Below are 14,762 nucleotides of genomic sequence, written 5' to 3'. Positions count from 1 at the left end.
GACCTAGTCTGCCGGAAAGTCCGGCTGTGTGTACGCGGCATTAGTCATTTTATTTAAACGCTATAGTCGACATCTCATGCTACAGGTTATGTGCAGGGGTGTTAATGATATAACACTCTACGTTGTATATTTGAATTATTTATTCCCCTTGTGTTGTAGTTTGCAGTTCTATCATTTCTTCTTTTGCTTTACAAGCTCTGCTGATTTTTCCCTACAGGTCAACATCTGCTGTACCCTTTTTGCCTAATTAGTACATCACACTTAAAGTGAAACTAAACCTATCAATTTAATGGTTTCCTAAAACAGTTACAATCAAAGTAATGATGTTCTACATAATAATAAAAAAAAAAAAAAAAAATATATATATATATATATATATATATATATATATATATTATATATAATTATTATTAAGTAATAATTGCTAGTGATGGAGAGAAAATTGGTTTGCAAATCAAGCAATGTGTGATTTTTTTTTTAATTTGCCTGAATATGTGCAGACTGATCTTTCTAATCTAGAGAAAATTATACAATTCACAATTCATGACTGCAAGGATTCCTGGATGGCATGATTCTCCACAAATCAGCTAAATATATATATATATATATATATATATATAGGCAAATCTAACAATAAAAAATCTTTCATTCTTCCAATTTAATCACTGATAATAGTCGATTCCTGCTAATCTCCTGCAACCAATCCTAATTGGGTAAGCACAATAGCAAAAACCCTCAGTCATGTACAATCTGTTGCAGACAATCTAAGAAGAAATAAGAAATAATTGGTGATCATTATATAAATCAAAGGGCGAAGGCTGCAAATAACTGCAGCAATGTGTCACTTGCAATCTCCATCATATCCTCATGGTGCAATAATAGTGTTACATTATTACATACATTATTGTAATATTATATATATTATTATAATAGCTAAAAAACATATATTTTTAAATCAAACCTTATGTTAAAAAAAAAGTTGAGTTTTTTTAACAAGGCAACAAATGTATAATTTATACAGGCTGCATGAAACATTCATGACCTCCTGTTTTCAGTAAATGCTGTTACTTGCACTGGATTTACAAACAAAGCAAATTTGAAGATTAATTCACTGCATTCCATCACTCAATGCCTGCAATTACAAACAAGATAATTAATTACCAACAGGCCTCTTAGGAAATCCATTCTCCTTGGTCCACAGTTTAGATGTGATGAATCTATTAGCAATCCAACGTTTTTCCCCTTTACAAGGCCAAACATCTAAAGGATAAAACATGGTGTTAGGAAACCGAATTAGCCACGACAATTGGAAATTGTCTAAGTATGTGTATATAGTCTCTTGAGTATGCAAACCAAGGAGTGCTAAATGGAGTAATTGCAGAGATTTAAATGCTGCTGGCCACACAAGGTCAGGGGCTTAACCATGACAGCTACTTCAGAATAAAGTGAACCTGTGATGACTAACATTGTTGGTAACATACAAGCAGATTTAGGTGCCTTGCTCAGTACCTGGGGAAGGTTCTATGCCCATGATCTCAAGCAATGTGGAAATATATTCACATATACTGTATATCATTGTGCAGGCCCAGCTAACTGAATTACCAGCTCAACACAACATTTAGCCCTTGTTTGGGTTCAGATTTCATCAAATGTTATATCATCAAGTATGGTGAGCCATCATGTGGAGCAGGGGTCTCAAACTCCAGCTGTTACAAAACCACAAGTCCCATCATGCCTCTGCCTATGGGAGTCATGCTTGTAACTGTCAGCCTTGCAATGCCTCATGGGACTTGTAGTTTTGTAACAGCTGGAGGGCTGCCAGTTTGAGACCCCTGATTGTGGAGTATGTATTTTGTTTGTACAACAAAATTTGCTAAATTATTCCAACACACTTTTCTATTTTACCCAAGTTTACAATTTATTTTTGAATTTTGATCTCAGCCCTCCCTTATTAACATTCTCTTTAACCACTTCAGCCCCCGGAAAGATTTACCCCCTTCCTGACCAGAGCACTTTTTGCGATCCGATACTACGTTGCTTTAACTGACAACTACGCGGTCATGCGACGTTATACCCAAACAAAATTGACGTCTTTTTTTCCCACAAATAGAGCTTTATTTTGGTGATATTTGATCGCCTCTGTGGTTTTTATTTTTTAGCGATATAAACAAAAAAAAGAGCGACAATTAAAAAAAAATATATATATATTTTTTACTTTTTGCTATAATAAATGTCCCCCAAAAATATATAAAAAATTATTTTTTTCCTCAGTTTAGGCCCATATGTATTCTTCTACATATTTTTTATTTTGCAGTAAGCAGATATTGATTGTTTTGCGTAAAATTTATAGCGTCTACAAAATAGGGGATAGATTTATAGCATTTTTAGTATTCATTTTTTTATTATTAATGGCGGCAACCTGCGATTTTTATCGGGACTGTGACATTATGGCGGACAGATCTGACACTTTTGACACTATTTTGGGACCATTGTCATTTATACAGCGATCAGTGCTATAAAAATGCATTGATTGTAAATGACACTGGCAGTGCAGGGATTAACCACTAGGGGGTGATGAAAGGATTAAGTGTGTCCTAGGGAGTGATTCTAACTGTGGGGGGAGGAGCTACAACATACATGACAGCGATCACTGCTCTCGATGACAGAGAGCAGTGATCTCTGTCCTGTCACTAGGCAGAATGCTTTGTTTACAAAAGCATCTCCCCGTTCTACCTCTCCATGACACGATCACGGGCAACCGGCAGACATCGAGTCCACAGGACCCCCGGTCACGGAGAACGCGTCGACGCTCTTGCCCGCATCGGCGCTTCTTAAAGGGGACGTACCTGTACGCCCTTTTGCCCACCGGGGCCATTCTGCTGACATATATCGGCGTGCGCTGATCGGGAAGTGGTTAATCCCATATTCATTACAGGATTGAAAGAATGTATCTTATAAAGGCTCAGAATGTTGCCATATTGCATTGAATTTTACAAATTACAGCAGCTGCAGATTAAAAAGGAAATGTAATTTTTAGTAACATTAAATTACGACATGACTTGCGTAGCAATTGTTTTTGCTATATTATAATTTTTTATTTGCTATATTTATTTTCAGTCCTTATAATGGACTGTTTAGCTACTTCAATACAATTCTTTGAAATCAAAGAGATGAACCAGATAGTTAATGTATTTATGTTAGATATAAGGGCACAAGTTACATTTTATACCAGGGCCATGGACAATTAGCTCCACCTCTGTGAAGTCATTAACATCTGCTTTAATACATCACGCAAATGATTAGCCACTAAGACACCCCAATACATATTTTACATATAACAGAAGACAGCTCATGAACTGCCCAAATAACCTTTCTGCTGCTTTCCATCAGCCAGTTAATTCTCTTATGGTAATCTTCAATAGTCCTACAAAAGAAAAGCACTTAATCAGTGTGTAAACCAATGTAATAAATTGCACTAAAAATACTGTTGCTGCTCAGAGCAACCAATATGGTACAATACTTCCCAATTCTAATTTACACAATTCATTTTTGGTCCTTTTCTGGTCCCAGTTGTTCCCCATTAATGCATTTCCTCCATTTATATTTTCCCTATGATGTGCATAATAGTATTTCAGTCAACAGACACTTCTAAAGAATTAATTTCAGCAAAGGTTAGGCAAAAAAGAAAAAGGCCCTATTGTGGAATTTCAACAAAACTCTATTGTTTGGAGTTGATTTATACACATTTAGGGGGAGTGGGTGATACATATCTACACATCAAAGGCTATTTTAACAGCTAACCAGCAGGAAGTACTTGGCAAGGTTTTATAAAAGAATACACACTTTGATAATGTTGAGGTACACTTATCTATTTCATCTGTATGTGCATGTCAACTTGGCCCTGATGTTCTGCATGGCTGATGCAATGGGGTTTATTTACTGAAAAAAAATGTAGGGGTACACAAACAAACGGAAAAATACTTAAAAAAACAAAACATCAATTGCAGCCTCACTGTGCCTATCAAATTTTGCCACTTTGCCCATCAAATGCAGCCACTGTGCCATCAATTGCTGCCACTGTACCCAGCAAATGCAGCCACTGTGCCATCATATGCAGCCACTGTGCCCATAATATGCAGCCACTGTGCCCATAAAATGCAGCCACTGTGCCCTTTAAATGCAACCACTGTGCCATCAATTGCTGCCACTGTGCCCAGCAAATACAGCCACTGTGCTCATAATATGCAGCCACTGTGCCCATAATATGCAGCCACTGTGCCCATAAAATGCAGCCACTTTGCCCATCAAATGCAGCCACTGTGCCCATCAAATGCAGCCACGGTGCCAACCAAATACAGCCACTGTGCCCACCAAGTGCAGCCACTGTGCCCACCAAATATAGTCACTGTGCTCATTATGTGCAGCCACTGTGCCCACCAAATACAGCCACTGTGCCCATCATGTGCAGCCACTGTGCCCACCAAATACAGTCACTGTGCTCGTCAAATGCAGCCACTGTGCCCAGCATATGCAGCCACTGTGCCCGCCAAATACAACCACTGTGCCCATCATATGCAGCCACTTGTGCCCATCATCTGCAGCCATTTGTGCTTGTCAAATGCAGCCACTTGTGCCCATCATATGCAGCCACTGTGCCCATCAAATGCAGCCACTTTGCAATCAAATGCAGCCCCTGTGCCGATCATATGCAGCCACTTTGCCCAGCATATGCAGCCACTGTGCCCACCAAATGCAGCCACTGTACCCACCAAATGCCGCCACTGTGCCCACCAAATGCCGCCACTGTGCCCACTAAATACAGCCACTGTGCCCACCAAATACAGTCACTGTGCTCATCATGTGCAGCCACTGTGCCCACCAAATACAGTCACTGTGCCCATCATATGCAGCCACTGTCCCCACCAAATACAGTCACTGTGCCCACCAAATACAGTCACTGAGACCATCATATGCAGCCACTGTGCCCAGCATATGCAGTCACTGTGTCCGCCAATTACAGCCACTGTGCCCATCAAATGCAGCCATTTGTGCCCATCAAATGCAGCCACTTGTGCCCATAAAACGCAGTCACTTGTGCCCATCAAATGCAGCCACTGTGCCTGCCAAATACAGCCACTGTGCCCGCCAAATACAGTCAAGGAGCCCATCAAATGCAGCCACTTGTGCCCATCATATGCAGCCATTTGTGCCCGTCAAATGCAGCCACTTGTGCCCAGTATATGCAGCCACTTATGCCCAGTTTATGCAGCCACTTGTGCCCACCAACCCCCCCCCCCCCCCCTGACAGACCCCCGGCACTTAGTGCGGCATCAGGCAGCAGCTCCTCTCCTCGCACCAGGGTGGCGGCGACCTCCGCTCCAACGTGTGTTTCCTCTTCTTCCTAATCACCAGGCCTCCAAAAGGGTGGCCTGCTGCTTTGGCCAATCAGGAAACAGGTCTGACGCAAGGCCTCCTGATTGGCGAGGAGGAAGGTTAGTGTGAAAATAGCGAAAATTTATTTGATATCGTCACACAATTGGGTTGGATCAGGGCGCACTCTCTGCGCCCCAAGTCCACTCTATTTTGAAGCCTATCAGGTGCTTCAAAAAGTACCACCCCCTCCCGTCCCACCATAGGAATCCATGCGTCCGGTGTCCTGAAAGGAGCTGGGTGCATGAAAGGGGGGCGACGCAATGCACGGGCCGCCACTGAAATGGACTGTGCACTTTGCAAAGTGCACTTGCACTCTGCAAAGTGCACTTGCACTCTGCAAGTGCAGTTGGTCCAGAGCTTAGTAAATGAGGTAAAGCTGCACTTTGCAGAGTACCAAATGCAAGGGAAATAAAAAAAATGCGTTTTTGCTGTTGATGGAAGTCAGCAGAGCTTCAGCTCTTTTTCTGAGCTCTAGAGCAACTGCAGTTGGCAAACTGCACAGGCTAGTTGCCTTTAGTGAATCAACCCAATTGCATACTGGTTTGGTAAAAGTGTCTCAGAGCACCACTGAAACTTTGAGGGTCCATTCACAGCTGTGTTCTGGCGCTCTAAAAGAAACTCGTGGCCACGCACCTGTTCTATGTGCATTGTGTTGCAGTGGCATTAATTGTGAAAATCTCATATTCTAAATCCACAGTTACCTCATTGTTTAAGTTTCTTCTTAATTCGTGAAAGTATTAAAAAAATATATGTATTGCACCTTGATGGAGAAAACACTGAATCTGGTGCAGCTGTGCATAGTAACCAATCAGCTTCTAGATTATATTGGCCAAGCTTAACCACTTGTCGACCACCTCACGCTGATATATGTCAGCAAAGTGGCACAGGTGTGCGCAAAATTACGTACTCGTACATCGGTGGCTAGCGGGCGCGCGCACGCCGCGGGAACGCGCACGCCGCGGGAACGTGCCCGCGGATCCCGCAGACTCAAAGTCTGCTGGTGGCCCACAATCGTGGCACGGAGAGGCAGAATGGGGAGATGCCAGTGGGTCCCGTGGACTCGATGTCTGCTGGTGGCCCACGATCGTGGCACGGAGAGGCAGAATGGGGAGATGTCTATGGAAACCAGTGATCAGGAGCAGTGATCTCTGTCATGTTCTAGTGAGCTAATCTCCCCTTAGAAACAGGCAGAGGAAACACACTTAACCCCTTGATCGCCCCCTAGTGTATAATCCCTTCCCTGGCAGTGTCATTTACACAGTAATCAGCGCATTTTTAATGCACTGATCACTGTGTAAATGCCAACTGTCCCAAAATAGTGTGAAAAGTGTCTGATCTGTCCGCCGCAATGTCGCAGTCACAATAAAAATCGCAGATTGTCGCCATTACTAATTAAAAAGATTAATAACAAAAATGCCATAAATCTATTCCCTATTTTGTAGACACGATAAATTTTGCGCAAACCAATCAATATATGCTTATTGTAATTTTTTTTCACCAAAAATATGTAGAAGAATACATATTGGCCTAAACTGAGGAAGAAGTTCGTTTTTTATATATTTTTGGGGGATATTTACTATAGCAAAAAGTTAAAAATAATGTTTTTTTTTTTTTTTTTTTAATTGTCGCTCTTTTTTTGTTTATAGCGCAAAAAATAAAAACCGCAGGGGTGATCAAATACCACCAAAAAAATCTCTATTTGTGGGAAAAAAGGATGTCAATTTTGTTTGGGTGCAACGTCACACGATTGCACAACTGTCAGTTAAAGCAACTCAGTGCTGTATCGCAAAACGTGCTCTGGTCAGGAAGGGGATAAATTCTTCCGGGGCTGAAGTGGTTAACGGGCTGTGTGTTGAGTTATTTTGAGGGGACAGCAAATTTACACTGTTTTACAAGTTGTACACTCACTACTTTACATTGTAGCAAAGTGTCATTTCTTCAGTGTGGTCACATGACCTTCCGGGGCTAAAGTGGTTAGTTGAACAAGCTGAGGCTAGAAGCTGATTGGTTACTATGCACAGATGCACATTCTCCCTAAAAGATACCAGATACACTTTTTTGTGGTACTATTTAATCCCTCCTATACCTTTCCTGCAATGGAATCCCTTTTTTAAATACTAGTAATGCATTTGTTTTGGTCCAATATAATCCTACCAAGCCAGCCATGAAAGTCTTTAAAATAGAAACAATAGCTTAAAAATAAGAAAACTCAACTCTTCGAGTGCTTGCGGGTGTAAAGCCATCTGGATCAGATGCTTTATTTACTTTTTATTTTGCATGATTCTGGACAATATCAATATTGTGTTAATTATTCTTTATGAGAGTGAAAATATAACTATTCTTATATATAACTATTCCCTATGGTAGTGACATTTTTTCCCTTAATTTTTATAAAAATCTGCAATTTTTCACTTTCTTACACCAAAGACATTTAAGTCTGAATCACCGCTTTTCAATTTCAAAGCTGCCTACAAAAATGACAGCTGGCATTTTATTGCTGAATTGGGTACGTTAGCTACGTGTGTTTTACAGAAAATCCAGTTTTCAGTAGCCATAAATGTATTTGACCTTTTACATCATGAACAAAAAAATGAAAAGCTTAAGAAATTAAAAACTATACTTACTCACGAATTTTTAACTCAAACTCATTTATTGTCTCAGCTGTAAATTCAATCTGCTTGGAGGCATTTTTTGATGGTTTCCTAAAAAAAGTTATATAAAAATATGAATATTTGGTGCTTATGAAAGATTTGTATTTGTTCCCCTAATTATCGTTACTTACTCTTCTCGTCACTGCCTGTTTACCTGCCTGACCTCAACTACTTGACTTCACACACTCCTACACAATCATTTTCCCAAATACTGATTGTGTAGGAATGTGCAAAGTCAAGTAGTTGACAGAGGCAGCAACTATTATGCCCTGTACACACGGTCAGACTTTCCGACGGAAAATGTGCGATCGGATCGTGTTGTCAGAAAATCCGATTGTGTGTGGGCTTCATCTGACTTTTTCCGTGGGAATTTCTGACACACAAAGTTTGAGAGCTGGATCTAAAATTTTCCCACAACAAAATCCGATCGTTTAAATTCGGATCGTGTGTAGACAATTCCGATAGACAAAGTGCCACACATGCTCAGAATAAATTTACGAGACAAAAGCTATTGGCTACTGGCTCGTTTATAGTCCCGTCGTATGTGTTCTACGCCAACGCGTTCAGAGCGATCTGATCTTCCGACAACTTTGTGCGACCGTGTGTATGCTAGACAAGTTTGGGCCAAAATCCATCGGAAAAAATCAGACGGATTCTGTCGTGGGAAAGTCCGACCGCGTGTACAGGGCATTAGACTTCTAGTGGCCTCGGACCCCCCGCCGCAAGCTAAAACTAAATAAGGGGAAACATAAATTTTTCATAAATGAGCCCACATAGCCTAATAGTATCTGGTTGACGTAATACACTCTATCAAAATATAGACATTAATGCCATCATTAAATCAATAAATATTAAATTTCTCAGACATACAGCATATGAAACATTCTTTGTCAAATAAATTCATTCATTTTTAATTTACTTTAAAAATGATTTACCGTGGCTTCTTTTCTCTCATTCAGTCTCTGGTTTACTTGGATCTTTTTGCTACACGCTATTGCGTGAACAAGCTCCTAAATGTTTCAAGTGTAACTAAAACGCACATTTTTTTTTTTTTTCAGTTTTAGATAGAATGGAGAGGGATAGAACAACTGTTTTATTTTGTTTTTTATTGTCTGTGTCCCTGTTAGGGAGATTCATTCTTTCTATTTGTCCTGTTTACTATTATCATCGAAAGTGAAAGAAAATCTCACATTTTGGGGTGATATCAGAAGAGGTAATCTTCGAATGGGGACACTAGTTCTGGTGACACGCTGAGATTTTCTCACATTTCCTCTCACTTCCTGCTTTGGCTATGGGACTGGAAGTGAAGGGAAATCTCCTCAATGGGACACAGATGGCAACAAAAACTGATTTGCCTTTATTTACACATTAATGTGGCTTCATTATGCTTTTGATTTTTTTCCTCATTATTACTTTTTTATTTTTGTTTGCCTCTGGAGGTACAGGGAGGAATGTTTACTTGTCATTAGTTCCCTACAATCTGTAACAGCGGCAAGTAGAATTTTAGTCAATGCACCTGAAGAAAACCAAACTATCACACCTACTTAAAAAAGGAAAGGCAACTTAAAGTGGTTCTGAAGGCAGAAAGTTAACTTAATGATCGTGATAAAAAGAAACTTTCTACATGTAGCTAAAGCGGGTTGCTATGGTGGCATTCAGCAGGGGGGGGGGGGGGGGAGAGCCAGGAACCCCAAGAATCAGGAGCGCAGGACCTGAAAAAAGGAGGATCGGGGCTGCTCTGTGCAAAACCATTGCACAGAGTAATGCCGCTCTTCGGTTTTTCTTGCCGGGCCTCCGCTATCTTCTTACAGCTCTTTTACTAGCATTGGCCCGGTCTTGTCGCTGTCGCCTTCTTCTTCTTCTTCCTTCTTCTTCCTTCTTCTTCTTCCTTCTGATGTTGACACGATGCTCTCTCTGCCCGTAATGGCAGGGACGCATTGTGTGGCGACTTATATAGGCATAAGGGGTGGGGTCAACGGGTGATGTCACATGGTGACCCCGCCCCTTGTGATGCCACAGTCCCAACATCCTACGGGACATCACCCGGTGACTCCGCCCCTTATGCTTATATAAGTCGCCACACAACGCATCCCTGCCATTACGGCCAGAGAGAGCATCGTGTCAACATCGGAAGGAAGAAGAAGAAGAAGAGAAGAAGAAGGAAGAAGAAGAAGGTGACAGCGACAAAACTGGGCTAATGCTAGTAAAAGAGCTGTAAGAAGATAGCGGAGGCACGGCGAGAAGAGCCGAAGAGTGGGACAAGACCCCCGAAGTCGGAAGAAGACCCCCGAAGTCAGAAGAAGACCCCGAAGTTGGAAGAAGACCCCCGAAGTCAGAAGAAGACCCCCGAAGTTGGAAGAAGACCCCTGGACGGCGGCGACAACAAAGAAGAAAGCTGGGCTCTTCTGATAGCAAAAGAGCAGCAAAAGAGCAGTAGATAGCGGTGGAGCCCAGCGAAAAGATCCCCGAAGACGGAAGACGACCCCCGGAGCTGTCTAATAAAGTACTTTAAAAACCTGTGTTGTGTTTTTTTATTAACATTTTTTTCCCCCAGGTGAATGGGTAGGGATACATCATACCCCATACTCATTCACATAGGATGGGGGGCCGGAATCAGGGGGCCCCCTTATTAAAGGCCCCCCCCCCCCCCACCTGCAGACCCTGACAGCCAACGGCCAGGGTTGTCGGGAAGAGGACCTTGTCCTCATCAACATGGGGACAAGGTGCTTTGGGGTGGGGGGGGGCGGAACTCTGTGAGCATTCAGACAAGTTTACTTTATTGTAGAAGAGCTATTGCATGTCTTTTGCAATAGCCTGCCTACCCATAAGCTATTTGACTTTAGTTCCGCTTTAAGCTTTGTGAATTACATCTAGCATAACTGCAAATAAGGAAAGTTTCCCAGTTTTCAGATAATAACTATGATTTACTTTTGGGCAGACACAAAGGGAATACAAATACAACAGACACTCTATACTTAGAATTCACAGACTAAAATGAGCTTCTTCCGAAAAGCTGTCCCAATTTTCTGAAAGCCTTATAAAAGTCTACTGTACATGATTGTCTACAGACTAGTGTATTCGATTTAGCTTGGTGGGAACAACACAAGATACATTTTTATTTTTACTATTTGGGGTAATCTAGGTTTAATGCACAGCTGTGTATAGGTTACGGGTCTAATATGTGTTAATTCTGAAACTGAATCTTGGATTTGTAGACATCTACAGTATTTAGGATACTCACTTTAATTTGCAAGAATACTCACATGACAATGTGTCCCAGGTTCAGCAGATCTTGAATGGTGAGATTCCTGGACTCAATGTCATTGTACTGAAGCCATTCCTCCGAGCTCTGAGAATCACTCTTCCTATTCTCTGTGTCTGTCAATCTCTGCATATCAGAAAGAATAATGCAATCATGTATTATCACTCCTTATGTCTGTAAATTACAAAATCTTTTGCCACAGAGGAAATGTTTGCTTTAATAGAGTATGTATGATTCATACCAAGCAATATTATACCCCAGAGGCTTTCAATGGCTGTTTTCATACCTTCAGTGAATACAGATAAGAGTTATGAACTGTACACACGGTCGGACATTCCGACAACAAAATTTTGGATTTTGGCCCAAACTTGTCTTGCATACACACCGTCGCACAAAGATCGTTCAGAATGAGGTGACGTAGGACGGGACTATAAAGAGGCCAGTAGCCAATAGCTTTTGTCTTGTAATTTATTTTGAGCATGCATGGCACTTTGTCCGTTGGATTTGTCTACACACAATCGGAATGTAAACGATCAGATTTTGTTGTCGGAAAAATTTTAGATTCAGCTCTCAAACTTTGTGTGTCGGAAATTCCGACAGAAAAAGTCAGATGGAGCCCACACATGACGGAAAATCCAACCGTGTGTACAGGGCATTATACTTTGTGCACCTTTGACTAAGTGTTCTGTGCCACATGCCTCACAGACTGAGAATGTACTCACTCTGCATCACTAGTTTTGAAACCAATAAATAGATGAGTGGGTGTCAGAACAAACCGCATCTGCTAATGCCCAATAGAACCGTAGATTGGCGCCTAGAAATTTGGCAATGCTAATAAGCATGCACACCCAGGTACGAACGGGTGTGAAGATTCATGTGCCAGTGTGCATGTAATGCGTGACAGATTCTGGCGACCAGTGTACCGTTTGAAACCAACAGCATCAGCCACTAGTTGCTGGATGATCTTCAGGTTCCCCTGTGTGTTCCTGTGTTCCTGCTCTTGATACTATTGGATTTCCTGTTACCGACCCGGCTTGCTTTTGTCCTGTCTTGTCTACATTCCCGTCTTTGAATCCATTAACTCGCTTGCTTTTCTGGACTCCTCTGCTACCTGATTATCAGTGTATGACCCCGGCTTACTCCTGACCTTGCTTACTGATTCAACTTACCCCTGGTGGATATACAACATGTATGACTACTGGCCTGGCTCCTGACCCTGCTCCTGGCTCTCCCTTTGGTCAAGTCCCATCTGGTACACCTGAGGGACTCCTGCCCAGCAGTGCATCCTGCTCATCCAGCCGCCATCCAGCAGATGTCTCATCAGTCAGCCTATCGCAGCTGACTGGCAAACCCTGCTTCTTTGGGCATAACACTCCCTGTCATCACCTTCAGGGGTGCCCTGCACTCAGCTGCAAGAGAAGCTCTTTCAGCACCTCGGCCACCAACCAGGTACGGCACAGTGGGGCACACTGTTGCTCTATGGTGCTAGCAGTTGTACTCCAGAAGAGCTGAACGAAGAGTGGGTGAATTGTAAACAGCAGTCTATCACGAAAAAGACAAAAAAACAACAATTGCTGTCATAAGCTGGAGACCTTGATCAACCATAATGTGTTGAACTCTGCGTGCTTCCCCACCAGACCTATCGCCATGAACAACGTTGACCCGGACCTGTTACCCATCCATGATCTCCAATCTACTGCAATGCCCAGCATCTAAGTGAATTATTAGCAAGCAGAGTAAGGGCATGTACACTAAATGTAAATACTGACTTTATTAGCAATAGCACATTAGGGATACAGGCTGTGCTGGAAGGAGAATATTTAAAATAAAGATGTACTGACAGTTAAAGCAGAACAAAAACCTCCTATTCTTTACAGCCAAGGAAGCTACCATCTTAGTCTCTGTTTGAACTGCAGTTGCCATGGTGCTGCACGTTGTGATCAATTATGACATCAGCCATTTGATGGTTTGACAGTTTAGAGAGCACAAGCAACTGTGACAGTTATCATTCAGGGTGTGCCTTGAATGTAATTGTTTTGGAACACAGTGAAATCGATCTAGTTTAGGGTTTAGTTCCACCTGACTGCTTTCTGTTCTTGTCTAAAGTTCTTAGCTTACAAGCAGGATTTTACTACAAGTTCTTTTTAAAGAGAAGAGCAAATCAATGCATGCAGAGGGTTAGTACTTCATCCTTCTGCCACCTGTACTGCGGCAATCTCCATGATCTTCCCAAGCAATGCTCAATGAAAAATCTTTTGATTCTGATATTTCTGGGTTTATCAAGTAACTGGTCCCCCTATGAGCACTGTGTTTTTTTCCCTCTGGCCCCTATGTCACTACAGGGTACAGTAGTGATCTAGCACATGGGAGAAGGACCCAACAAACACAACAGGGGATCCAGCATATCCAACACAGCCAGAAGTGTTCTTGATGCTCAAGATGATTCAAGAGATGTAGTGTGTGAAGACAGCGGAGATCAGCGACAATGGCGGCAGGATGGGGAAGTAGTAACCCTTTCCAGGCATAGCTTTGGTTTTCACATTTAATATACAGACAGAGTTACTTTCATACTGACAGATATTGACAGACATCATTCTTCAATTAGTTTGATGCCAGTTAAAGGACCAGTGCGGCAAAAAAAAAAGAAATAACCAAGTGAACATTCAACAAAGTTATCTACGCTTATTGATTTTTTTTGTTTTAGCTGAGGTTCTAAATTAAGTACATATCATAAGCAATGTAAAAACCTGATGTAACAGCCTTATCAAATGCCTGAAAGAATAATATGTGTTGCCTGGAGCAACCAATCACGTCACAGCGTAGATCAGCCAAATTAAACTATGCTGAGTCTGGCAGACAATGGTCTCTTATTTTGGGACATCTTTAATACATTATATTTTTCCTCTCAGCCGATACAGTGCATAAATGAAGTGATTTTGGACAAGGGAGAAGAAAAGCCAGAGGCCTATGAATGATGCTGGAGAAGAGTAATGTATTGTAGAATGTAATCTAGACCACTAGATGGCATAAGTCACTATTGAGTCAAATACAATGTAATATCTTATGTCAGACAGTTCATATCTCCCCTGAAATCTGCAGATAGCTAGTTATGATAAGGAATATCCTGCCTGAAAATCTCTTACAGCAGGGACTATATATTTCCGAATAATAAGTGATAAACATATATACTATTAGTAGCAATCCTATGAATCTTTTTTATTACAATAATCCTATATGTTCCCACTAGTGTTGGTGCATTCTGTATTGCTCGCTAAAATTCAACAACACCTGAAGTAAGGGATTATGGATTTCTATGATAATTTAAAGCTTAGATTTAGTTATTTTTTTTCTTCTTATATCAGCACCAGGGATGGTTCTTACATTGAATGAGGTGTCTCTTGTGCTGGTGGCTGCCC

At 41.5% G+C, this 14,762-nt stretch overlaps 1 protein-coding gene across 1 annotated transcript in view; it reads right to left on the bottom strand.

The window, feature by feature from the left end:
* VWA3A (von Willebrand factor A domain containing 3A) overlaps positions 1–14,762 on the bottom strand; it is a 124,408-nt gene that overhangs the window by 81,176 nt on the left and 28,470 nt on the right. Inside the window, exons 4-7 of the mRNA XM_077448997.1 lie at positions 11,348–11,472; positions 8,058–8,135; positions 3,370–3,424; positions 1,162–1,260 (exon numbers count right to left, since the gene is read on the bottom strand). Of these exons, the coding sequence (XP_077305123.1) occupies positions 1,162–1,260; positions 3,370–3,424; positions 8,058–8,135; positions 11,348–11,472 (357 nt within the window). The remainder of the gene's footprint in view (positions 1–1,161; positions 1,261–3,369; positions 3,425–8,057; positions 8,136–11,347; positions 11,473–14,762) is intronic.

This window comes from Lithobates pipiens, unplaced genomic scaffold, assembly GCF_037356315.1.
Source record: "Lithobates pipiens isolate NorthernLeopardFrog02 unplaced genomic scaffold, aLitPip1_a1.2 Scaffold_22, whole genome shotgun sequence".
Lineage (NCBI taxonomy): Eukaryota > Metazoa > Chordata > Amphibia > Anura > Ranidae > Lithobates > Lithobates pipiens.
The sequence above is the reverse complement of the archived record's forward strand: the minus strand, read 5'-3'. Positions and strand labels throughout refer to the sequence as shown.